Raw genomic sequence first — 25963 nt, forward strand, 5'->3', positions numbered from 1 at the left:
CAAATAATTAAAAAACAAAATATATTTCCAAAATTTGCATATAATTCAAATATTCTTTCTTAGTGTATTTATGTCAGAGAAATTTCTTTGCTTCATATAATTAATTAATTATCATAATCATATTTAAAAAGTTACTACAATTGATAAGTCTTAACAAACAAACTTGTTGACAATAATAGCGGTTACATGGTGTTTGCGACTGACAAAGAAATCGGTCTTCAATTACTGCTTTTTGATGATAATCCATACAAAATTGTGGGCATGATGTGGGTCATCCGCAAAAAGTTAGACATTTTATATATATATTTATGTTAAATAATTGAGATATATGTATAGTACACATTGCTGAAATAATGAATTTTTCTTTCTCTTACAAAATGTATTTGAACAATGTAATTCTATTTTCATTATTCTTTATTAAAGATTATTTTATTTTAATTTTATGAGCGATTGACTAAAATTGACAACTATTTGTCACTTTATAAACTAAAAAAAAAAAAAAATCAATGCCGGTATATCGCCCAAGCACGTTCTATTATACATGAACAACATATAAGCGAAAGATTCATTTAAGCGAAAGATTCATTTAAGCGAAAGATTCATTTAAGCGAAAGATTCATTTAAGCGAAAGATTCATTTAAGCGAAAGATTCATTTCGATCTGTATCATAAAGCTAAATTTCTCTCTTCTGACATCATCATTCAATACGGCTGCAATGACGCGTCATGAGTCTTAATACCATAAAGAGATAATTTTTCCAGATCCAGATTGACATAATGGCGCAGTTAGGCGGAGAAGGGCTCTCGTCGTTTTATCGCCTCATCGAAGGTGAAGAAAAAGGGCTAGCAAACGAGATGAAAGATCTGTTTTATTATGCACAGATACTAAATCAAGATGAGAATACGATCACTACACATCCGATGCTCTGGTTGTCAAACAAATTCCAAATCTCATGCGTGCTCTCGGATATTATCCCACTAACAAAGAAGTATGTAAAGACAAAGAAACGATTGTTTAAATCAGGAAGAATAAAAACACATAATAAAATAAAAAAAAATAAAATTAAATGACATGAAAATGATTGGATGTTTTGATTCATTTTGTTTTATTATTATGAGTTCTTTTTATTATGCCTAATCCAAACTGTCTATTCCTTTATTTTATTTTTTGTTAATATTGTGAGTCCAATTCTTTTTATCTTTAAAGAAGTTAGCAGTTACGCAGTTAGCAGTTCCATGTGCAATATTTCTAAAACCACGATTTTAATTTTAAATGTCCTTTGACAACCTTGAAGATATTTTTCTTCGTTTTCAAGACAAGACATTATTCATCTATTTTTTTTTAATTTTTTGCATTGGATATTTTTTTCTTTTGTCATAAATTAAACATCTTTAAAAATAAAATTCATTTTAGATGTAAACGGTAAGCTTGCTGTTGATTACCAAAAAAGTAATTAAAAGCAAAGTAATTAAATGTAATTCATTTTCTCTTTTTAAAATATTGAGTGTATCGAATCGCGATATGATTTGCTAAGATAAATTTATTCTTAAGATAGAAAATATTATGATGGGAGTATGCTACAAACATTATATTGAAATCGGTAAACTTATCGAAGGAATTACTTTTGAGGAATTTGTACGGCTCTATATAAATAATCGACCTTACCTTTGGACTTTGCATGCGTCACATAAAGGAAGCTTTTCGTACATTTGTCGAAGAGGATTCTATCAGCATGGAAAATCCTATTTTAACGCGAGAGCAGTTGGTGGATATTTTATCTGGCCGAGTAATATCAAAAACCTTGATGGAAAATGATAAACCTCTCGGTAAATCCGTTAATTGATTTACGTATTATAAATTTATTGATTTTACAGAAAATATGATCTTAAATCATTACTAACTATATTCTGATATAAATCAACAATCGTCTGTCAAATTTTGTCTTCTATTTAATATAATATTTGTCCTTTATGTGAATTTTACATAAGACATAAAATTGTTTGATATGTTGGATTGCAATTTTAATTAATGTGACGAAATATTTGAACAGATATTTGACTGGAAAGTTGAGTCTCCATCAAAGCTTAAATAAACAACGTAGAATTGATAAAATCGGAATTGAATTTGTATTACTAACAAAATAAATGTTATTTATAATACACACATACACACACACACACACACACACACACACACACACACACACACACACACACATTTATGTATATAGTTATTTATGATATTTAATAGTGTTTTTTCTTCTATTTAGTCATTTATATTGTTATTTGTCGCAGATGAACCATTAACTTTACAAGAGATACACATACACATCTCAGAACACTCATGTTTCCCGAGGAAGAAATAACAGAAACTTAACCAGATCTGATGCAGAGATCCGTGTGTTAATTTTCATTTTTTCCCACCAGTAACTATCTCTTTCGTGTGCAATATATTTAAAAATAACACGCAAGTGGACGATAAATAAAATAGGCTCGATTAGGCTTCCCGAGAGTAATGTATTATTACGTTATGATACAGAGAGAATATCTTACAAAGATTTCACCATGGATATCATGGATATCGAATTGTTGGAGGAAACTATGGCTGACAATTGAGGAAATCAGCACGACGATGTCACTTGCAATTACTTGCAGTATTGATAGTCTAAGAATTTTTTTTTTACAGCTACATTCCGTGACGAGGTTCGTTAAACGCAAGCGATTAGGTAAGTCAAAAACAGAAATCGCGTGACTCTCTTTTAAAATTTAAATTAAAATTAAAGGAGGCGCTAGATAGGACCGTCGAGGACATTTATATGTCTCTTCGATTCGCGTAAAAATATTTAAACTATATGGCTGAAACTTGAGGAAATAAAAGAACAATGTGGATTCATTTCCTCGTACTTGTTACTGTTAATACTGTTCAGCGAAATTTCCAACATTTCATAATCATTTCTAACATTACAATATTTGCGATCGCCGTGCGTCGTTATTTTATTAATGATTAATCGAGTTTATGGTCAAGAAACGTTGACGTTTGTCTACCCGTCCGTCAATTTGTATTTGTAAACCCGATGCGTTACAATAAAATTAATATAACCACAGATATTACCACTGATCAGTTTTTTTTCTGCATGGCATAGAACTATCGGCGAGAGATATTTTGGCTGCTGAAAGAATAAAGTTTGATTCCAAGACAATATCTATATAGACTAGAAGCAAGGAAAGATTCACCTTCTTGAGGAGAACATCGCTTTGAGGAAGCGCTACATGACGATATTTGTACACCGCCGTCGTTACAGACCGATTAATGACGCTTAATGAATATTTTAAAACGTTAGATGGTCCAGTGTCAATAAAAAGAACGAAAAGAGAAAAAAAACAATATCTGCGGCTCTAAGAAAATTCAATTCGATGGTTAAACATTTAGTAGCGTGGTCTCACCGGACCGATAAAGAGGTAATTCGAAAGTTCGTGCGCCGATCGTAACAAGAATGGCTAGGATCGCAATCAGATATATTATGCGAAGATCCTAAGATTTCATGAAACGCAACCCGGCCACGCTAGGCTCGCGTATCTCGCATCGTTATCTATACTATCACCAATGAGGTATTATTAAACATCGATTTACGGAAATTTACAGGATTTCCTTGGACGGTTAGTTTATAATACAGTATTAATTGGATTATTATTTAGGTGTTTCATAAATATACATATACGACAATATTATCATCTACTACAGAATATTGTATTTTTATTTAAACCTATTTCCATTATTATTCACATTCAGTCATCCATGCAAATAATAGCTGAAAAAAGTACAATATATTGTTACTGTAAATATATATATATATATATATATATATTTATATTTATGAAACATCTATCATGAATTTAATACTGTGTTATAAATTAATTCAGATATTTATATCAGATGCGGTTAAATTTTGATAATAATACCTTGTAGGCGATATTATCTACCTATCTACTTATTCATCTACCTACCAATGCTATGTATTTATACATGATGCCGTCGTTAAAAGAAGTACAAAGAAATGTACACAAAAAACCTCATTTCATTCTTATAATTCTAGGACGTATTTACATAGTTATGTACAAACACTCTGTATATCGGCTTAAGAAAAATATCAACGTGGAACAGTGTAGCAACTTCTTTTTTTTTTTTCTTTTCGTACGATCGATGAAAAAGAAAGGAGGAAAATTCTAGCATTACACCTAAAAAGCAACGATCCGATCGGTCGAGTTTGGTAACAACATGCCGTTGCCGTTGTCCTCCCGCGCGGCAACTATCAATCGCAGTATTCGTCGTTCTGCACGATCCCGTGCTTCTTCCGGCAGTCCGGGCAATACCACTTGCCCTTAGGCGGCACCATTATGCCAACGCATTCAAAGTGGAACCACTCGATGCGGCAGTCTTCACCGTCGCAGGCTATCATCTCCGATACCTCGTCATATGGACATCGACAGTAACAGTAGATCTTGCCGGGTCGTTCCGTGGTCGATGCGCCAACAATCGGAGTCGGCGGCTCAATCCTAAGTTGGCTCGTAGTATTCTCCGCTTCGGATTCGCTGCTGTCGCTGCTGCTCTCCGCGGGACCCTCGGATTCTGTGGCGGACGCTGGCGGTGGCAACACCTCGGGTACAGCTGGTTGCTGCTGATTTGCCATCTGTTCCACCTGAGCAGATCTGTTACTATAGGTCTGTATACTCTTTCCGCCGAAGGACAGTCTCGATGTTATCGGTTTTGGATTCGGCGATGTCATCATCGACGTCGGTGGCGGTGGCACAAAACCTGGAATAGTAGTGGTAGTAGTCGCGGTGGTGGTATTTTTCTCAATTTTTCGCCATCGACCAAATGACTGTTTCTCCTGTGGCTCATCGTCACTCGAGTCGCCGTAAAAGCGCTTTGGCATGCGTTTTCTCTTCGAAACTCTTTTATTCTCCGTCTCCGTGCCGCCATTGCCACCAATACTTTGATTCGGCATGCCGACGACAGCGGCAGCTGATGACATTTGTTGCGATTGCTGCATGTCCACTGCGATGCTCGCGGCACTGTGAAAGTCGTTGCATGTTGCAACCGACAATAGATTTGGTGTGGAGGATCTGCTATCAGGATGCATAGCCTGCGATGACGCGGCGAATCCCGAATTTTTCTGGTAAAACGCTTTGGGAATGTTCAATTTGATCGATTCCACGGTGGCCGTTGTAGCCGAGTTACGTTTACCGTTCCTTTCGCCTTTTCGTCGTTTTTTCGTCTTTGTTTTTCTTTTCTGCTGTTGCTGTTGCTGCCGCTGTGGTTGCTGATTCTCGATGATCATTGCAATCGATTCCGATAATGTCGGTTCTGCAATCAGAATGCCGTTGTTCAGCGGCATCGTTGGTTGTTCCATCGCTGGTATCAACGTCGAAGTCGGCGTTGAGGTTGGCGTGGATACCGGCGTTATAATAGCCAATTGATTGCGTTTCTCCTCCATTAATTTGTTAGCGAACTGTTGCGGATGTTCATCATAAAAATCTTCATCCGTCTCAGTCTCGTCGGTCTCCAAATCAGATTCCCGCAAGAGTGGCTTCGCCGGTGAAGGCTCGCTTGTTACTACCTCAGGAACCACAGGACCATTTTCTATCGTGATCTCAGGCTTGCTTTCCGGTTCGACGGATTCCGATTTGTTCTCTCGTGTGGCTTCTCTTTCCTTCTTGTTCCGATCCTTACGACCACCGGATTGCTTTTTGGGTGAACTCTCGGACGCGGAACTGTCGGAATCGGAGCTGCTGCTAGAACTAGAGGAGCTGCCAGAAGATGAGCTGCTGCAGCTGCAGTTGGTGCCGCACGAGCAACTGCTCGAGTCGGTATCGCTCGAGGAATCACTTGTGGACGACGTGCTGCCACTTCGCTTCTTCTTCTTGGGAGTCTTTGCTTTCCGTTTATTCACATCGCTGTCACCTCCAGCGTTGCGATTTGGAGTGCCGGGTGATGGACTTCTTCCAGCTTTGACCTCTTGTGTTTTCACGTCATCCTCCTTGGAAATCGGTTGATCCTCATCCTTTTCTTTCTCAGAGGAATATACTACACAATAATCGTGATCGGAAAAGACAATACTTCTCAAGTACGCAGCATCGGTTTCAGGTACGCTCTCTTTCAACGCGACATTCTTGGCGGATTCTTCCACATCCAAACTGGCGGCGTATGTTTTAAAGTTGTCCCAAATGCCATCCATAATACGTGCTTCCTGCTTTTTCTCTTCCTCGTTTCGCTCTACTTCGACTATATCGTTATTCAACGCGGCGACATCATCATCATCAGCAGTAACAACAGGTTTTTCGGTGGGTCCTTCTTCGTCCTTCTTCGTCGCATCCTCATCCACATTTTCCTTTTCCGGTGGTTTTTCTATAGAAATCGGCTTCTCCTCCTCGCTATCGGTATCACTTTCAGACGACAGATTGAGCGGCGGCAAATCATAAACATCAACCACTTTTTTCACAGCCTCTTTGACATTTTTTGATGTGGTCTCGACTGTCGTTATCGGATCTCCTCCATTAGTCGTTACCATGGATATGTCCTTGTCTGATTTTTCGTCTTTGTCTATTAATGGAATATTAACCACATCCGTCACGTTCACGTAAACTTCCTCCGCTTCAGGTTCCCTATGAGTTGTTTGATGCTTCGCGAGAAGCTTCCGTGATATGAAGCGTTGCTCACACTCGTTACAGTCGTATGGTAAATCGCCAGAATGCAACCTCTTGTGCACCTTGAGCGCTACCGCACGGCCAAAGCTCGAACCGCATTCTTCACAAACGAATGCCGTAGGTGGTATGCAGAAGTGATATATGTGTGGCCACTTCTTTTGCAAACATTTTCTGCATAGAACGCTTTCCGTGCCATGCTTCCAGAACAAATGTTTCGTGATATCTGGTTTATTACGATATGCAATGCCGCATCTGTAACACAAATGATGTAATTTATGTTTCCAGACATGGTTCGAGAGACGTTGCTGATTGCCTGTAGATTCCAGGCAAACGTCGCAGGCATGATGACGTTTGCGCACGTGAACCATCAGTCGGAATGCCGATGGAAGATTCGCCACCGAGCAGAGGCAGCATCGATATCGCAAAGTCGCGTTCGACGAGTAAACACCGGGACATAGATGGCACACCAATTCACTGTAACTGTAGAATGTTGATTTGCACATTATGCAAATCAATATGGTCTTCTGATGCATCTTTCGATTGTGCAAGTACAGCTCTTTGTGCACCGTTGAATGAAATCTGCAATGAAAGCACTCGTATATCAGCACATTCGGCACATTATACGTGCCGTCTGTACTGTTATATGTGTCTAGATTAAAATAACGGGATTCGAGTTCATCGAGAGATCTTTTCACCCGCGCGATAAACTGTTCCGCGTGTATAATTATCGCGGGATGCTGAGGCTGAAACTTGTGCTCCGCCAACATGTGCAGGGCGAGCTGCCTGCCATTGACGGCGATATATCGCGCGTGATTGCAGTACACGCAGATGGGACTGGTCACTTCTATACAACGTTTCAGCAGCTCCTCTAGCTCCATACTATCTAGAGTACCTTCAACATTCAAGTCAATACACGGAATATCCTCGCCGGCCAACACGATACCACCATCATCAATCGTATGACTTCTCGCTTGTTCATTCGGAACATCTCCGATTGCGTTACCTTCGCATTTTTCGTTGTTACCGATCGGCATCGTTTCTGTGACAGAGAATAATCCGTCGGTATATGTCGCAGTTCCGATTTCATCGTTTTCCTTCTGGTTCCTTTGGTTGTTATCTCCCGCGTCATCACATTTATTTTCGGTCTCGTCGGCTTCTTCACCCTCCTCGGCATCTTCCACTTCTTCATCTTCTTCCGGATTACTATCTATTACCGCCAGTTTATCGCTGTCGGAATCACTATCGTCTAGCTCGTTCGCTTGATCATAGCCAATGATATCTTTCTCCATTTCTGAACCGTTCGGCATTCTCACCTTCGACGTCGATCCTTCGGCGTTGTTGTTTTCCTCAGATTCCCTATTTGTAACAGTGGTCGTTGCGACGCTAAATTGCGAGTTCCTGTTGCAGATCTTGATGACCAAACTTCTATCGGAAGAAGCGACAGCATTAAACGAGACCGAGGGCTGAGATTCAATAGGATTCGTCGTGACGGGCTTTTCGATCTTCTTGTCGATGTCTTCGAAAGGTTCTTTCTCTTTGGATTGTGGATCCGACATGTGCAATTCATGCTGTGGACTAAATAATGATCGGTTGAGGGGACTGCAACTTCGCGCATCCTGCGGACTATCGTACGAACGAGATCTACTTTTGGTTTCGGTTTCGCACGTAAGATTCACATTTGTCTCCGTAGTTATAGTCTCTTCAGTGTCCAACTGTACTGGGCTAGATGCTCTCGGACTAGCCAAGCATGACGGATCAATGTTGCTCTTGTCGCATGTTCCTTCGTCTTCGGTATTCGTCTTTTCAACCGCATGTGTTAACGCATCTTTTGACGTACATGAGTTCGGAGTGCTCATTGTTTCTTCTGTCTCCCTTTTATCTTCTTCTCCTATATAACGTGATACTTCCATGATGGTTTCCGTTACACTATCGTAAGGTTCACTAAAATCAAGTTGGCAATTTTGAACTGATGACTTTGCTCCTGATCCTTTCTCGCGATTATTACCTATGTCTTTATTCATCGCTTGTTCATCGTTCTCATCATTCTCGTCGAATATATTGCCACCCGTGTACCTAGACACTTCCATTATCGTCTCGGTAACTGTATCCCTAGGTAAGCTATTTGCAACTTCTCTTTGGACATCAAGATCGCAGTCAAGTTGATTCTCGTTACATTGGGTATTCGCGCCGAGCTTTCTCGCCAGTACTGATTTTTGTTGGCGAAAATTTTGCACAGTATCTTTTTCACCACGTTTCCTCCTGTTGTATTTTATCGATTTTCTCGGTAATCCTTTACCTCCGAGATTAGTAGGTATCTCTGATGGAGGAATGGCTGCTGGTGATGCATTGTCCGTACATGTAGCATTGGCGATCGTCAACGGCATTGTTGTACCACATAATTCTTTATTTGTATCCGATGGTAGCGTAACAGTACAGGTACTCGCATGCGTGCCAGTTTGTCTGCAAATAGTGCACGTCGATGCATCAGTGACGGTTGCATCCTGTTCTAATACCGGAGAGCAAAAGTGATTGGAGAAGTCATCAGTTTCCGAGAACAATTTTTCGCAACTGCAACATATCAGATAGCACGAGCCCTTGAAAATATTATAGAAATCCTCCGTCGAAGAAAACGCTATCTCTGGGACATTGTGCTTCTTCATGAGATGGTGAGACAGCCTTTCCGCCTGGCCGAACATGCCCAGGCAAAAGAGACATATGTGACGCTTGTGTATATCCCTCATGTGTAAAAACAAGTTCCAATTTTCGAAGTACGTGTCACACGCCGAGCACAAGTAAACTTTCCTTGAGATCTTGAAGATACTGGCATGTGGCACCGAGGCACTCGAATCGGAGGTACTGGGCATTGGCGTCATGCTAGGATTACAAGCACACGAGTTCTGTTTCGAATTAGGTCCGGAGCTAAACCACATGTGACACTTGGAGCACTTGTATTTCGTAGATGGTTGGAGACCCAGGTACTGAGCGTATTCCGTTATCTTACGCTTTCGCTTCCTCTCCACTTCTTTATTCTTGACGATCCTGACATTGGGGTGCGTCGGTCGTCGCAGTTCCTGAACGTTCTTTGGCGCAGTGATGGGGACTTCCCGAGCCTCGGCCAAGATGCGTTTCTTGAAACCCTTAAATATGAATTTTGGTCCTGCAGTAATATTTTTACCTGGTGAATCTTTTGCTACGATCGAATTGTAGCATATCAACTGTTTCTTATCCTCGATTACATCAGTGTATAAATTGTCAATGGAATGTTTTAATGCATTGCTTAGAGTGGAATCATTGAGTCGATGCTCCTCCACATATCTATTCCACATATCTATAACTTTACTTTCTCCATCCTCATCTTCCATAATAGTGCAAACTGTTACAGTGGTTTACCTGAAACATACAATTGTATATTGCAGTTTTATATATCATACATATCTAAAATACATATCTAAACATACATATCTAAACATAAGATAGATATATATAAAAATATAAATAATTTGATTAATATACTTAAAATGATTGTAACAATTGATTAATGTTAAATGTACAACAGGAGTATGTCTATTTACTATTAAAAAAATTCATTAATCCACAGATGATATAAAGTTGAAATTAATTAAAGACATAAACTTGAAATTATTTGCGAATAAAGACCTCTTGAATATAGACGACGTTTTAATGACAACAGACATGCATTGATAGAATCTTTCTGAATGATGTCTGGGTCAAACATTAAAAATAGGACTGTATTGCGATTCAGTTACGTCGCAATGTGCAATGTAGATGCATGTTCACTGCATAGATGACGGACACTATTCTATTCTCAGTGAATTTCACACTTTTGCTACTGTAAAGAGAGAAAAAAAAGAAAACTCGGATTCGGATTCACAGTCACATGTCACAACCGGAGAAACATAAAGATCTCGCCGCAATGTCGGCCTCGTGATTGCACGGAATCCGCCACGGATTTTAGCGTGGCGGCAAGCCGAGGTAGACCTGCCGATCCCGGAACTTCGGCGAGGTCGGCGAATCGCGTGGCGATCAACACTTTTCTCTCTTTCTTTTCTCTCCCTCCCTCTCTCTCTCTCTCTCTCCTTCCCTCGTGGTGAGCCACGTATTCGCAATGCTTTTCAGCGGAAGCCGAACGACGCGGGGACAAAGGCGACGGAAGCGTGCCTGCCGCGCGCGAGGATGACTCGGGGAGAAAAAGCGCGAGCTCTCGTGATCGTGGCTGCGGTCACCTCCGGGCAACTTCGCATCGTACTTACTTTCGCAGAACGCGAATCAAGCGTCGAGGGTCGTCCGTGCGACGGTGCGATCGGCTGCGTGGCGTGCAGCACGTAGCGCGAGGCTTTTCGGCGACTTCGAGTGACTGGCTGCGGTACGCGACGAAAAGGTTAGTAAAATGGCGTCATATCAACGAGCGCTGCACCGTCCGTGCTTCCAACACGTCCCCAGTGATGCCACCCTTTGTCATAGCGACCGTGGTCGCGGCTCGCCCTGGGAAACTGCACGAGGTTATCCCGGGTCCAGCGTGGGCTGTGCTGATCCGCGATGATCACGGAACGATCGCCGTCGCTGCTGCTAACGAGGCTGACGATGACAATGGATGATGCTGTCACTGATTTAACTCGAGCACGTACGAGCGACCACGACGGAAGAACAGCTGCGAGTGCGAGGACGAATGCGAGTGCCGCTCACTCCGGTGCTCAGGGCCGTCGTGCGCGTTCCCGTCCCGCGATACGACGGCATCTCTCGCGGACGAACACGCGTACGTCTAACGTAGTACTCATAATACCCCCCATCCCCACTCTCACGATGACAAACCGTACGCGAGCGAGCCGGTGACGTCGGCGTCGCTCAAAACCGCCGAGCGTAAATTCTCCGGTCAGCGAAACTCTCTTGATATCTCTCGACGCGTTCTCGCGCGCAAACAATCCTGCCCTACGAACGTGCCAATAAACGTGCTTCTAATCATGTCCAGATGAATTTCATACAACTGTACGAAGCGTACGCAGAAAGGAAAAAGATCGACCAATCATCTACGTTCTAGGCACGATGCTTATTAGTTTTTTTTTTTTTTTTTTATAAAATAATGTGTAATTGATATTACATTGTTTATCATTGTGAACTGCACTAAATTTTTTTTTTTAGCTAAGCTTCAAATATATATTTATTTTATTTTAAATACGTATACTCGTTTTTAAACGTATACTCGTTCAGCTATAACAACTATTGGTTTGATTCCGTACGATGTCTAATTTGTCCAATAATATTGGATGCTTTCCAAAAGAAAAAAATGCGCATAATGCAGGAAATATTAGGAATAGGAATAATTAAATTTTGCAAAATTCTGAATAAAGATTAAACGTGGTGTACAACAGAGTGAGTAAGATATAGTTTTATAGTTTAATCAATCAGATAAAACTAATCTCAAATTTAGTGAATTTTATTCAAATTGATTAAATTCCAATCTAATCTCAATCTTTAATCTGATGTGGACATTAGATTTATAGTTAACAACTAAAAAAATTTATTATGTACAAAGATTTTAACTAATATAAATAAATAGTCCAGGATATCGATTATGTAACTTCATCCTAAATATAATATATATAAAATATTAAATATAATTTTATATAATTTCCTAATATAACCTTTTATTATTAAAATTAATAAAAAGTTTTTATTTTTCATGTTTCGCGCTAGAGAAAAAATTATGAACAGCGTACGGAACAAAAAAAAAAGCAAGATTTCTTGATTCTGATTGGTCAATTAAATGCTATTCTATTCATCGAGTAGAATTTTGGAACGCAGGGGTTTAATTTCATAAAAAAAGTCGAAGTAAAAAATTAAAGTAAAAATTATAAAAGTGAGGAAATTTGCTAGTCTTCGATATATGAAGTTTATTTTACTCTCACTAGTAAATTTTTTCACTTTTGTAATTTTCATCTTTCGTTTCGAAATACTCTCGATACTCTCTGTAGCCATAAATAATGCCAACGATAGAAATTTCATAGGGAAATCGTGCGATCGTCGGGTTCCTAGCGATCACGTCACTGACGCGCTATCCACATTTGCCAATGTTGCGAGCGTATCTATACATATCACGTATATCACGTATAGAATGTGTGCGAGCGCGTCGACACATATCACACTATCTCGCTCCTCGTATCTCGTGTATATCACATTTGTTGATGCCAACTCGCGGATCTCTCGCGAATAACTTAACGGGCGGTAAAAAAGCAAGGGGTACGCCGGCTTTTCGGCAGACGGTTCCTCGCGTATACACGCGGACGACGGAGTTTCTCGGCTTCGAGTTTCTCGAGCGCGTCCCAGGAAGTCTCTAGGGGCAGGATCGCGGAGAGTCTCTGTGCGCGACACACTCACGGACGGTCAGACGTTGTCATTTGAAAACGGAAGCCATCTTGTGGCCGAGACTCCCATATCACACGGGGAATAATAGTTCCACGGCTATTTGCTCCGATAAATTGCTTCGTATCTCACCAAATACGTCTAGACTATGCATGAACCATTTTATCACACGTTCACATAGCCATGGCTGCGACAAGAAAGTTGCAAGGTGAGGAGAAAGTGTTTCCATTCGTGTTTACATTTGGGAATCGCGACGTTCGTTCCCGCATCGCTCGCGGTCCCGCATCTCTCCGGACGGCCGCGTGTCCGGCTACTTCGGACCATCGCGCTTTGTCTTATCTCGTCGCCGATATTCCTCGCGATTCCGCCGTGGACGCGTGCGTGCGAATTCGCGCGAATTCCCACGCACAAACGCGCGGTTCCCGGCACGCGACGTATCGCATAGTCGTTCCAGCGTCGTAGCCCAAATGGCTACGCGACGGCCCGCCAGGCTCCGGCCCGAGAGCCCCGTGGACTTTACTCCCTTTGCCTCGCTTTACCGCCCACAGTCGCGGCGAATCCTCCATCCCGTGGATGACACTGCGGCTCTTCAATTCTGTCGGCATAACCTTTAAGGATTTTAAACTTTAAACTTTTTAATTAATCACAATGGTGCGTGTCCTAAATCGTGTGCCTGTTGAGACCTATTTCTGTATGCTTGCCACAGACATTAATTATTATCGAGATAGATATAAAAAATACAAATGTTTCTCACTCTAGGAGAATTATGTGTAGACAAGTTTTCTTTTCCTATTGTAATTTTTTGTTACAATTGTATGTATCATGCTATTATTTTGTTCTTCATTTTTTTAGGTTTTGAGCTTTTGGGGACTATGTTTTATAATTTTACCGTTTTTCTCTTATCTGTAAAAATTTTCTTGCATTACGGATACATAAATGTGAAGCGTATGTGAAACATGATTTACGGTTCTTTATTTAATTCGTAAAATAAATTGTTAAACTAAATTTTAAATCTATTATAGCTAAAAGAGTAAATTCTTGGAAATATTTGTGTAATTAGTTTATAAATTGGAGTAAATTTATAAATTTAAAAGCAATTTATAAATTTGTTTTTTTTTTAATTATTAACACTTTCCAATATTCAGCAACTTCAACGTTTCCAATAAAATGTTAAGGAAATATATAGTGATATATAATTGTATACATAATTATTAACATATAATATTTTGTTACAGGTGAAATAGATCGGTGCCTTAAAAAAGTAACAGAGGGTGTGGAAACATTTGAAGATATTTGGCAAAAAGTCCATAATGCCACCAACAGCAATCAGAAGGAAAAGTACGAGGCTGATCTCAAAAAGGAAATCAAGAAACTTCAAAGGTTACGCGATCAAATTAAGAGCTGGATTGCATCGGGTGAAATAAAAGATAAGAGTATGCTTCTGGATTACCGGAAGTTAATTGAAACTGTTAGTATGCTTGCTGAAAGTAATGATATATCTGCTTCGCACAATTATTGTCATAAATATTTGTATAGTAAATGTCTCTTTTTTTTTTATAGCAAATGGAAAGATTTAAAGTTGTGGAAAGAGAGACGAAAACAAAAGCATATTCTAAAGAAGGTTTAGGTGCTGCTCAGAAATTGGATCCAGCTCAGAAAGAGAAAGATGAGATTACTAATTGGCTCGCCAATTCTATAGACGCTCTCAATCTGCAGGTATCATTTGTTACATTAATAACATTACGAATCATTTTTGTTAAGTGATAATAGAATAAGAGTTACTATAACACATTTATCATCATTGTTAGATGGATACATTTGAATCGGAAATAGAATCGTTGCAGGCGGGAAAGAAGAAAAGGATAGACAAAGATAAGCAAGATAGAGTAGACGAATTGAAAGCGAAGCTTGACAAACATCGCTATCATATCCGTAAATTGGAGACATTATTACGTATGCTTGATAATATGTCCGTCGAAGTCAATACAGTAAGCGTTTTCAGATTGGCATAATATGAAGCGATAATATTGAGTTGTGTTACACAATTCTCTTATTAATTTTTATGTGAAATTGTTATAGATTAAAAGGATAAAGGACGATGTCGAGTATTACATCGAGTCTTCGCAAGATCCGGATTTTGAGGAAAATGAATACATTTATGATGATATTATCGGCCTCGATGAAGTTGAGTTGCCTGGGGTTGGTATTCCCTCGTCAGCAACAACGGATAGTAACAACAGCAACGAAACCGGAGGAACGCCCACCTCAACTAATTCCTGTACTTCGCCTATACCGTCACCGTCGTTGAGCTCCACTATGCATAATCATTCAAGCGACAGTTCTACAGATAATGACAAGAAAACAAAGGTATGAGTCCTTTTATTCTTTGTTCTCATTTAAAAAAATGTTGGATAGGAGATCGCGATACTTTAATTTCAAAGACATCGAACTAGAAATAAAATTTGATTCGTAGAATTAATATATGGAACGTCATTTTCTATGTTTCGTTTGATTTCAGCCTGTGAAACCAACAGCAGTCAGGCCGCTACTGAATACGCAAGCGAGCATTCCAACCACGGGAAGCACTGCCACCATAAAATCGAATATGTTATCGAGCAGCACTCCAAGCAAAACCATTCCCATGACACCTAGCCATAGCTCGCCTAGTTCTACGAGCAATCACATTGCCACGACTAATGCCGGCAATTTCGCCACCGTAGCTGCCTCGCACAGCAATTCGCAAGCCATCCATTCTACCTCCAACAAAACATCCAGTAAGACACTATGTCTTTTTATACACGATTATTCATGTTGTCGTAGATATTGTCGTGGACAAATTAATTCACGTTCTTACAGTTATGACTTGATAAATAACATTAAATCTCTTTTTTTCATAGCTCACAACAGCGAAAATAATATCTTGTCATCGTCATCTACGTCCAGCGTTACGTCGAATGTGCAACAAACGGTTGCACAACAGCACAATAATAATCCGGCGCCGGTACAGACGACGCACATATTGCACAGTCAACAAAGTCAAAATCACAATAGCGAAACGGAAATGACTACACCGATACCGCCATCTTCGTCGCCGCAGTCGTCGGTCAGCAGTAGATCTTCGCCGATGCCCGCAAACTCCTGCTCGCCAGCACCGTCCACTGCCAATGGTCTCATCCCTAAGCTTCCCGATGGAAGCATGTCCTCTCTAAAGTCCATTGCCCAACAAGTAATTGTCCGAGCAGGTCTCGAGATACCACCTTCCGAGCCGAATAGAAACATCTTTGACAGTGCCAAGACGAGCAACAGTAGCAGCACCAACGCCACGTCAGAAGCACACATTCCTCCGCTGCTTGGGGTTGCGCCTCTGGGTCCTGTACCATTGCAGAAGGAACATCAACTGCAGTTTCAAATGATGGAAGCCGCCTACTATCATATGCCACATCCGTCTGACTCGGAAAGATTACGTTCGTACTTGCCGAGGAATACATGCACCACGCCACCTTATTATCAGCAGGTACATTTAATGTGTTTTATAAATCCTTAATTCGCTAGACTATGTAACAAACATTTGCGTAACAAACGATTAATGCTATTAATATTTGTTATACTTCGATCAGGTTCAGCTTCCCCATTCGGATACAGTGGAGTTCTTCCAACGTTTATCTACGGAAACTTTATTCTTCATATTTTATTATATGGAAGGATCTAAGGGGCAGTATTTGGCAGCGAAAGCACTGAAGAAACAAAGCTGGAGGTTTCACACCAAGTATATGATGTGGTTCCAGAGGCACGAGGAACCGAAAGTTATTAATGAAGAATACGAGCAGGTTAGTATATCTTCTTTCTATTCAATTTTTGTGTGAAAAGAGGTAATTTATACCTCTAAAGAGATTGTCAATGAACAAGACAAGAGTGAGCTAATCGTTTGATAGCGTATTATTCTCGGTATAATACCTAGCGAGTTTCTATAAGAATCGCTTGCGTTTCAGGGAACGTACATCTATTTTGACTACGAAAAATGGGGGCAGAGGAAAAAAGAAGGATTTACTTTCGAATACAAGTACTTAGAGGACAGAGACCTAAACTAACAGTTCTGTCGCTTATTGAGTCTTCGAAATGCGCCGTTTCTGTACCGGTATTGTGTTATCTGAACTTTTGTAAAAGATAATTCTGTTCGGTATAAAATCGGTAAAGTCCAATATAAAAAGAAAATCAGTTTACAAAATCATGAAAGGCAAAGAAAGTATTTCGTTACATTTCGATGCTACGACGACAAAATCTTTCTTAATCCTTTTTTTTCAACGAGGTAGACCAAATGAAAAAAGAGTGAAAAAAAGAAATATACAGAAAGATTATATGGGAAATAGATCATAATTATTGTAAATGATAAACAGGAAGCAAAGGGAGATTGGAAGAAAGGTAAAAAAGAAGCAAAAACAATAGAAATACACGGAATGATTCAGTGTGCTGTGTGATAATGGGAAGGAATGAAAGAGAGAGAAAGAGAGGGAGAGAAAGGTGATGTACTTGCTGGCGACTGACTCTGTAATACCAGTACAAACATGCGTGTGGCCCATCTGCCGTCTGGCGCGATAAGGTGGAGGGCGCTCATGCTATGGTACGTCTTAATGTTAGATTATAAGTAGCCTTTTTGTATAAAGTGTATTGAGGTATAAAACCCTTAAATTGAATTAATGTACAGAATGTGTAGAATAGTGAATAATAATATTATGGAATATATTTTATTTCTCATTTGAATGAAACCTAAGTTGTTTCAATTTTTATCACGCACTAGCACATCATCTCAACCTACGTTTGGAAAACATTCCATCCATCGCGCGCGTGATTAAACTTCGCTTTCGAAATAGGTTACTTATATGCGTTCTAACGATTAATAAGGCCGGGGCTCGTCGTCGAAGTTAAAGATTGTACCGCGTATTATTAACAATAGCGTGCTAGATTAGGCTTTTCATGCTACGTATTTTGCAGTCCTCAGATTACAATACTTTGCAAGCATTTCAAGGTTTATTAACTACGCTCGTCGAGTGACGTCAATTGCTATGCATGTGCGTATCTGTTTTATTAAAAATCGCAGGAACTCACACTGTGCGAATTTATTTATTGAAAATTGTCAATATTATCACAGTATATTAATATATGCATTAATATCCGAATAAATTGTTGATACTGATTGATATGAAAATATATCAATGATACATTGTTACAAAATGAAATCAAGTTAACAGTTCCATAATTTTAAAGAGAAGAGATAGATATTTTATCTGTCAATATTTTCAATCTTTTCAATCTTATATCTTCAAATAATAAACTAGTTATGTTATTATTTTTAAATATTAAGATATTTCATGACATATTTTCTCGGAAATTTTTATTAAGTATTACATTATTAATTATGTTGTAAAAGTAGTATCGGCACTTAACATAAATAATTTCGCACATGATCGATTCATCAGATCAAAGTGGTTCCTCATGAGTGCATCATTCACTATCAAGAGCCTTCGACAATGAGATTATAGAGATACATCCTCTTTTCCTAGTAAAAATAAACATTATGTTGAGGTTTCATACAATCTTTTAGCGGGATAAAGATGAAATTTAATTACCGAATAAAGCGTAGCATATACATGTACTCTAAGCAGATACTCTTGTTGCAGAGGTTGCGGCAGTTGATATTATTTACCCGCACAGTCACGTATTTTTCAAATTTATTTTACATAATCGGAGAGACTATAAAGATTATACATTTTGTAAGAGAACAGCAGTAAATACATCGTGACAAACGTTTATATTTGCAGCATACGAATATAGGCATTTTTTTTTTTTATTTTCTACGATTCTGATCGCGTTGAAAATGCTGCGAGCAATGTTGATAACTTTATTGAATATTTGCTTCCACACTAAATATGTTTATTAACAAGTTTGCACGCAGAGTTAAATGCGTGATGGGTGATCACATTTGAAATTGCAACGTTTTAATTAGTGGTTTTTGTAATGATAAAACAACGGCAAGAGCAAGAATATTTTTCAATGCACGTTTATTTGTTAATCTACGCGATGCACGATATGTGCGCTGCTAAGCGGTTTGAAAAAAATCAGAAAAAGTAATAAGAATTTGTTGCCACTTTGTACAATTAATAATCTCCTAGCGATTAGAGGGTGCATTGTAGTTGTAAATTTGAAGGAATACTTTACCGTATTCCTTGTATCGTATTTTGTACTAAAAAAAACTTGTACAATGGATTACTGATTTTCTATAGAGGTTTGATGAAAACAATCAATTATCGATTTTAAAGTAGTATAAAAGCTGTACATAACAATCGTTATAACACTCGTTATAACATTTTTCTGCTATAGGGACGAACGTGCTTTCCTTTATCTGCATTTCTTCTTGTAAACGGAATATTCTGCTTATGTGATAACATTCAAATAGAAGCGTGCAAGTGAAAGAAGACCTCTGTTATATAATAACAAATTTCGTCTTCGATGCTTCGAATTAATTTCCCCTAACGCGTTCACCGCAAAATGATAAAAAAGATTGTGATTTTACTTAATAATATTTTATTGTGATTATTTGAGTGATATTTAAATACCATACTGCTCTGTGCAAAGACTTCAAGTCGTTAAAATACAGTACTAATTTCTTCAATACAACAACGTTTGCCTTATTGCTGAGCCTTAATTATATTTCAAGCTTTACAGGAGCATCTTTGTATAAATTTCCGTCCCATCATTCACCTGCTAATCCAGTCAAATCAGTGCAACGTATCTCGTCATGAATTCAGAACGGAATTACACGAAAATTACAAGAATTGACAATTACAAGAAAAAATTGTTTACAATAGAATAGAAAAGCATCAATGAATTTTTTATTAAGTCCATATTATAAGTCGCACGAATTAATTTCTGCAATCTATGTTTTATATGTAATTATAATTAATATCAAGCACGATTTTATATTCGTTTAACTCGATTCAAAGCTTAGCTTAGAGCATCATTCAATAAAGCAAAACAAATCACATTTTATCGCATTTTTTGATGAAACAGTAAAATACAAATTTCTGTTAGATTGTGAGTCAACAGAAAATTATGTAATATTAAAATATTCGTAAAGCATGGGTTTTAAAACACAAAAATTATAGAAAAAGACAACATGAACATACGACTGTTTTTATTAGATTAAAATTAATTATGATGAATATTAATAACATAACTTACAATATCTAATGTCATTACTTTCTTTTGCTTTTTACTTTCATTCTTTTTCTCACTCCAATAGATTGTTCTGTATCGTCGTCCTCATTGTCTCCACCTCCTCGTTTCCGTTTACCCGACTTCTTGTTTTCTTCGATATTTTTCATATCCTAGAATGTTAAAATAACATTCATATTCAATAATATATATATATATATATATATATATATATATATATATATATATATATATTTCATATTGTCTGCACTTTTTTATCGAATTATCGATTGAAATCTATTTTACCATTTTCACGATTCGCTGCGCTTCGCTCACTCTCTCTTGCAGCAACATTACTTCATTCTCTTCTGTAGAATATAACGGCAGCTGCTTCGATATCAATTGTTCTATTCGTTGATACAGCTCTACGTCATATTGTGTAACAAACGTAATAGCACGGCCTGATCGACCTGCACGTGCAGTTCGACCTACTCTGTGTATATAATCCTTACTGTGCGTAGGGATATCAAAATTGATGACAATATCTACATGTGGAATGTCGAGACCTCTGTAAAATTAATGTAAAAATGATATAAAAACTATTTTTATAATATTTTAATACATTTTTTATTCAAATTATGAACCTGCTAGCAACGTCTGTTGAAATTAATATAGATCTATTTTTCGCCTTAAATTTTGTAAGCGCGGCGATCCTCTTGTTTTGTGACATTTGTCCATGCAAAGGAACTGCCGTGAATCCTAAGTTTCGCAACAATAGAGCAGTTCTCACGGTGTTGTTGCAGGTCCCGCAAAATATCATAAAACTATTGCCCGCCAGTTCATTCAAAATGTGTACTAAATACACATCCTACAATAATCGTTTTAGATATAATTATTTCAATATTTTTTACAGAAACATTAATATAATAATTGATTTTACGATTAATAATAACGATATTTATATTTTGTACCTTGAATTTCACTGGAATAAATATATAATACTGTTGCAATTTTTCTACAGTTTGATACTTTGTAGATACTTCAACCTTTACAGGATTTCGTAAAGATGCACGTTGTAACTTCTGCACCTTCTTAGTCATAGTCGCTGAAAATAATAACGTCCTCCTTTCTCGTGGTATTACTCTGAGAATTTTATCAACTTCCACTTCAAAATCCATATTCAAAATGCGATCTGCCTCATCCATGACCTTAAGGAGAATAAATTGAAAAATGAGGGAGAATAGAATTTTGTGCGATTTTTGTCAAAATAAATCCATGTATTTGTCATATATATACCAGAAACTTTAATTGTCGTAGATTGAAGCCTTTCGTGTTTTCCAAGTGATCGACTAATCTACCAGGTGTAGCAATGATGATATGAGGTTTTTTTTCTAATATCAGTCCTTGTGCATGCATGTCCATTCCACCTACTAGTACTACAGTCTTCACACCCATACCAGAACCTGAAACCATAATGTGATATGAATCAAATTATTTAACAGATATAACAAGTTATTCTTACCTATCGCATCAAATTGTTCTGAGATTTGGAATGCCAATTCCCTTGTAGGTGTTAACACTAACGCAAAATATCTTTGTGGATTCTCTAACAATGCTTGTAGTATGGGTAAAGCAAAAGCTGCAGTTTTTCCAGATCCAGTCTCTGCTAATCCAATCACATCCTTCCCTGTCAATAAAACAAAAAAAAATAATTGATACCATTTTCTAGAACTTGATTGTAATCAAATCATTAAATCATTAAATCAATCATTAAATCAAATTACCTTGAAGTGTTAAAGGGATAGCTTCCCGTTGAATCTTGGTAGGTTCTTTCCATTTTAAATCTAAGCATGCTTTGCAGAGTATATCCACAAGTCCCTATAATATCAATTGTTATTATTTATTTAAAATATTCTTTTTATTAAAAAGTTCATAAAAATTTACAATTATGTGGTTTGTATGACTCTAGTGTAATCTAACATCAAATAAACATTACGCAAAATGTATCTTCCTTAAGTATTATTAATGAGTATTCTTCTCCATTGTAAACTTCAAAAATTATGTTTATATTAATAATTTTATGCGAATTAATCACGGCATGGTCAACAACGTGTGTAACTTCATTTGAGGTTACAATTAAGATCAATGTGATTCGATACTTACCAGATCTTTCCACATGACTTTTTCGATATTATCATCATCATTGATATCTTTGACTGTGTTTTCTGAATTCTCCATGTTTAACACGTTTAAATCTTAATTTCAAACACAAATCGAAGTTAACATTCACGAGAGATCAGATCAACATCACGGCACTTGCAACAGCACAACTCGGAACACGTTCTTCGCACATGTGCGTCGAAAAATGCTTAAAGGCATATTCATATGACGTATTTATTATGACGTTCCCAAAAGCAACTAAAAATGTATCATCAAACTGGACAAAGTGTTTTCGACAAATAACTGTCAATATTTAAGTGCGCATGAAAATTATCACCATATTCCGTTTCAAAGCATTTAAAAATTATGGATAAATTTATGGGTAAATTTATGAGTAAATATTTGGATAAATTTAATTTCATAGAAACATATATGTATTTATTTTATTTTAAAAGATGTTATTCCAATTTTCAATAAGGAAATTTGTTTTTACTCTGAGTGAACATTTTCTTTAATAAAATTAATTTCAGATTCGCATTTGTTGATACATATATACGTATAAATGTAAGAATTATAATTGAAGTATGAAATATAAAATATATTTGATACAAAATTTCTTCATAACTGTATAAATATTGTATTTTTTAATTATTTACAAAAACAGAATTTATTTAGATACATAGAATAAGTTTCACACACATAGAATTTGAGTTCATTATTTAAAAAATTTATTTATTATTTAATTATTTACACAGCCTCTTAATCTTCAATTAATTCTTTCCTTCTTAATGTAAAATTATTTACATGTCTTATCATGCTTATCATGTTTACTATCTAATGCACATAATAAAACTAAACATGAAATGAAAACATGATAAATTATAAAATATACAAGCAGGATGCAGATTCAACCATTTAATCCAAGCCTTCTTTCTTCTCCTTGATTGCCTCCTGTAAAGTAAATTACTCTTAATAATGCATATTTTGATTTTATATTTTGAATTGCAATAAAATAAAAAAAGAACAAAGAATTAAAGAACAAAGAATTAAACATAGAAAACATAGGAATAAAAAATTAAATTTTGACATATGGAAAACTATGCTTCAATAATTAATGAATGCTAAAGTATCCTTTCATTTTTCAAAGTAATTTTCTATTCCTAATTTTTATATCTAATTCTTTATTTTTCTTTGTAGTATCTAAACTTTGTACCTTAAAACGTTCCTCAAACAACGAAAGTTCCGCGATCAAATCGGTAATAGCGTGCATAAAGGCTTCATGTGGAGTATAATCTGAAGTCGTCTGTATTCTAATAACAAATTTATGTTCCAGGGGATGTGGGACTTTATAACCAGCAAATAACACTTGAGGATCCTTCAGCAATTGGCTGTAAAATCAAAAGAAAATCACAAAAATTAGCAATCTATATCAAAATTATTAGAATTAATATTCGATAATTTAACGCAGAATTAACCTAACGCATTCGTATGTTTACATACTTGCGAATCATGTTTCCTAACGTGTGATCCTCTTTATTGATCGTAAAGATTGCAGCATTTGGCACTTTGGTGTCCTGTTCCTTTATTATCCTACAAAAAGAACATGGATATTAAAATACATTCGATCAAAGTTTCAATTTTAAATCGCAAATGAGATTAGATGCAAACAAATATTCAAGATTGGCATACTTTTTCTCTCCGTCGTATAATAAGAATGACTCAAAGGTCGGAGGTGCGTTCATCTTGCCTCGTGAATTATTAACAACACTCTCGAATTACAATTTCCACCGATAAGCCGACAATAAATTGCGAAGCAGCGATCAAGACACACCGAGACGCCGTGATCACAAGTAATGAGCAATATCGACCAATTGCTTCGAATCGATAATCGATTGGGACAAGTCGATATGCAACCATCCAATAGGCGAGAAATTCATTGTGACGTCAATGACGTATTAGATATTTGTCCTTCTCGGTGTTTCTTCTGATAATTTGATATAATCATAATACAAAGATAATAAAAGAGCGAGATGTAATATTTTATAATGATTGATTACAGCTTCATTGCGTAATGTTTCCATCAAGAAAAACTCGTTTCGATTTTACAAGAAGATGTCATGTATTTTGTGCTTATCATCGAAATTGAGATAGAGGGGGACGGAAGAAAAAAAGGTAGAGGGAGGAGGAAAAGGAAAGAAAAACAGAGAAAGAAAGGACATCTCGTTACGTCATATTTTTTCGCAGAAACTACGCGCTTCCTCAAGTTTTGACATACACGCTTTTTCTTTCCTATTCTTTCTCTCTCGATGACAGGGTGAGAGGGAGAAAGAGAGAGAGAGAGAGAGAGAGAGAGAGAAAGAGAGAGAGAGAGAGAGGGGGGGAGGTTGGCTCGGTTCGTTGAAATGCCGTCGGGGGATTTAATCGGGCTGCTTACGCCTTCGCACGACAGGGGCGTTGCGAGCGCTCTTTTTTATCCGCCCTTCACATTTCCCACGCCGCGCCCACCCGAGCCGAGGCGCGATCTCTGGCTGGTAGCGCGGCGTCAGTGACACGGCGTCGTTGCGCGTCGTTCTCTCTCCGGCGGGGCATTCTGCCGAGCCACTCTGCCGGGGCACGGTGCCGCAAAGTAGTTGTCAAAATGGCGGCGAGCGAGGGCTCCGCGAGCGTGAATCCGAATTGCGAAGTGGTGCGCGGGCAGACGTTCGAGGTCGGGCCGCGCTACACGAATCTGTCATACATGGGCGAGGGCGCCTACGGCATGGTCGTGTAAGTGTTCACTGTGTCGGCCGCATGGCCAAGTCGATTGTCAGGCCGAGATCGCCGGCCGATCTCTCGGCCGTCTGACAGGCCGACTGACGGCCCGAGATAAACACTGTGAGAGCGGCGACGCGTCGCGTCGCGACGCGACGCGACACGACGTGACGCGACGTGACGTGACGTGCGTGACGCGCGGTCGAGCGCGCGATTCGCGATTCGTAGCGCGCGTCTCGAGGCGAATTCGCATCACGAACTCGAACATCCGAGACGCGCGACATCCCCTCCGAACAAAAACCGCCGATCGCGGAGAACGCGTCCGCCACTCATATACACGCATGCACGCACGGAGGCATACACGCACGCACGCACGCACGCACGCACGCACGCACGCACGCACGCACGCACGCACGCACGCACGCACGCACGCACGCACGCACGCACGCACGCACGCACGCACGCACGCACGCACGCACGCACGCACGCACGCACGCACGCACGCACGCACGCACGCACGCACGCACGCACGCACGCACGCACGCACGCACGCACGCACGCACGCACGCACGCACGCACGCACGCACGCACGCACGCACGCACGCACGCACGCACGCACGCACGCACGCACGCACGCACGCACGCACGCACGCACGCACGCACGCATTCACCCCACCCATCGTGATTCTATACCATCACTTTCAAATGCATGTCACGCCCCTTTCACTGTGTGATTTTTTCTCCATTTATCTTCCTTTCTC

At 38.6% G+C, this 25963-nt stretch overlaps 5 protein-coding genes and 1 pseudogene across 9 annotated transcripts in view; 3 read left to right on the forward strand and 3 right to left on the reverse strand.

The window, feature by feature from the left end:
• Positions 1 to 186: 186 nt before the first annotated feature.
• On the forward strand, positions 187 to 2615 carry LOC148934716 (cilia- and flagella-associated protein 251-like; annotated as a pseudogene).
• Positions 2497 to 11113, reverse strand: MESR4 (misexpression suppressor of ras 4). Of its 2 annotated transcripts, none has more exons than XM_011634262.3 (2): positions 10976 to 11113; positions 2497 to 10094 (listed from the first exon to the last, which is right to left on the reverse strand). In XM_011634262.3, the coding sequence occupies exon 2, from the start codon at positions 10064 to 10066 to the stop codon at positions 4310 to 4312; it is 5757 nt and encodes a 1918-aa protein (XP_011632564.2). In that variant the 5' UTR covers positions 10067 to 10094; positions 10976 to 11113; the 3' UTR covers positions 2497 to 4309. The 2 variants fall into 2 exon arrangements, with proteins under 2 accessions (XP_011632564.2, XP_088939925.1); XM_089083799.1 differs by lacking the exon at positions 10976 to 11113 and adding an exon at positions 10362 to 10788.
• Positions 11114 to 12815: 1702 nt separating this feature from the next.
• On the forward strand, positions 12816 to 19757 carry Not3 (CCR4-associated factor Not3). 3 transcript variants are annotated; one of them, XM_011634265.3, is made up of 9 exons: positions 12816 to 13290; positions 14318 to 14550; positions 14643 to 14798; positions 14891 to 15070; positions 15162 to 15449; positions 15601 to 15856; positions 15980 to 16596; positions 16700 to 16909; positions 19458 to 19757. In XM_011634265.3, exons 1-9 carry the CDS (start codon positions 13266 to 13268, stop codon positions 19545 to 19547), a joined length of 2055 nt encoding a protein of 684 aa, XP_011632567.1. In that variant the 5' UTR covers positions 12816 to 13265; the 3' UTR covers positions 19548 to 19757. The 3 variants fall into 3 exon arrangements, with proteins under 3 accessions (XP_011632567.1, XP_011632566.1, XP_088939954.1); XM_011634264.3 differs by having other exon boundaries at positions 12819 to 13290; positions 17072 to 19757; XM_089083828.1 differs by lacking the exon at positions 12816 to 13290 and adding an exon at positions 13316 to 13733 and having other exon boundaries at positions 17072 to 19757.
• Positions 19758 to 20254: 497 nt separating this feature from the next.
• Positions 20255 to 22657, reverse strand: pths (probable ATP-dependent RNA helicase DDX47). Its single transcript, XM_089083837.1, has 8 exons — positions 22455 to 22657; positions 22076 to 22169; positions 21814 to 21978; positions 21588 to 21754; positions 21263 to 21499; positions 20936 to 21159; positions 20598 to 20859; positions 20255 to 20464 (listed from the first exon to the last, which is right to left on the reverse strand). Exons 1-8 carry the CDS (start codon positions 22527 to 22529, stop codon positions 20333 to 20335), a joined length of 1356 nt encoding a protein of 451 aa, XP_088939963.1. The 5' UTR covers positions 22530 to 22657; the 3' UTR covers positions 20255 to 20332.
• Positions 22658 to 23156: 499 nt separating this feature from the next.
• On the reverse strand, positions 23157 to 24326 carry Rpb11 (DNA-directed RNA polymerase II subunit RPB11). The gene is made up of 4 exons (XM_011634266.3): positions 24141 to 24326; positions 23952 to 24041; positions 23665 to 23839; positions 23157 to 23402 (listed from the first exon to the last, which is right to left on the reverse strand). Exons 1-4 carry the CDS (start codon positions 24191 to 24193, stop codon positions 23367 to 23369), a joined length of 354 nt encoding a protein of 117 aa, XP_011632568.1. The 5' UTR covers positions 24194 to 24326; the 3' UTR covers positions 23157 to 23366.
• A 611-nt stretch (positions 24327 to 24937) lies between these two features.
• Positions 24938 to 25963, forward strand: part of rl (Mitogen-activated protein kinase rl) — a 9983-nt gene continuing 8957 nt past the window's right edge. The window contains exon 1 of one of the 2 annotated variants that reach the window (XM_089083838.1): positions 24938 to 25217. In XM_089083838.1, coding sequence (XP_088939964.1) covers positions 25090 to 25217 — 128 coding nt within the window. In that variant the 5' untranslated portion in view covers positions 24938 to 25089. The remainder of the gene's footprint in view (positions 25218 to 25963) is intronic. The other variant, XM_011634267.3, reaches the window with a different exon arrangement.

The sequence above is a fragment of the Pogonomyrmex barbatus genome, unplaced genomic scaffold (genome assembly GCF_055798465.1).
Source record: "Pogonomyrmex barbatus isolate J1 unplaced genomic scaffold, ASM5579846v1 scaffold8, whole genome shotgun sequence".
Lineage (NCBI taxonomy): Eukaryota > Metazoa > Arthropoda > Insecta > Hymenoptera > Formicidae > Pogonomyrmex > Pogonomyrmex barbatus.

Coding starts and splice junctions, on each gene's coding strand:
- MESR4 (XM_011634262.3), bottom strand. CDS start 10,066: ATGGAAGATGAGGATGGAGAAAGTAAAGTTATAGATATGTGGAATAGA.
- Not3 (XM_011634264.3), top strand. CDS start 13,266: ATGGCTGCGACAAGAAAGTTGCAAG. Junction 14,551..14,642: donor ACCGGAAGTTAATTGAAACT/GTTAGTATGCTT, acceptor TTTTTTTTATAG/CAAATGGAAAGATTTAAAGT. Junction 15,857..15,979: donor TACCTCCAACAAAACATCCA/GTAAGACACTAT, acceptor TTTTTTTCATAG/CTCACAACAGCGAAAATAAT.
- pths (XM_089083837.1), bottom strand. CDS start 22,529: ATGGAGAATTCAGAAAACACAGTCAAAGATATCAATGATGATGATAAT. Junction 22,170..22,454: donor AAGTCATGTGGAAAGATCTG/GTAAGTATCGAA, acceptor TTGATATTATAG/GGACTTGTGGATATACTCTG. Junction 21,500..21,587: donor TACGACAATTAAAGTTTCTG/GTATATATATGA, acceptor ATTCTCCTTAAG/GTCATGGATGAGGCAGATCG.
- Rpb11 (XM_011634266.3), bottom strand. CDS start 24,193: ATGAACGCACCTCCGACCTTTGAGTCATTCTTATTATACGACGGAGAG. Junction 24,042..24,140: donor TTATACGACGGAGAGAAAAA/GTATGCCAATCT, acceptor TTCTTTTTGTAG/GATAATAAAGGAACAGGACA. Junction 23,403..23,664: donor TGTTTGAGGAACGTTTTAAG/GTACAAAGTTTA, acceptor TTTACTTTACAG/GAGGCAATCAAGGAGAAGAA.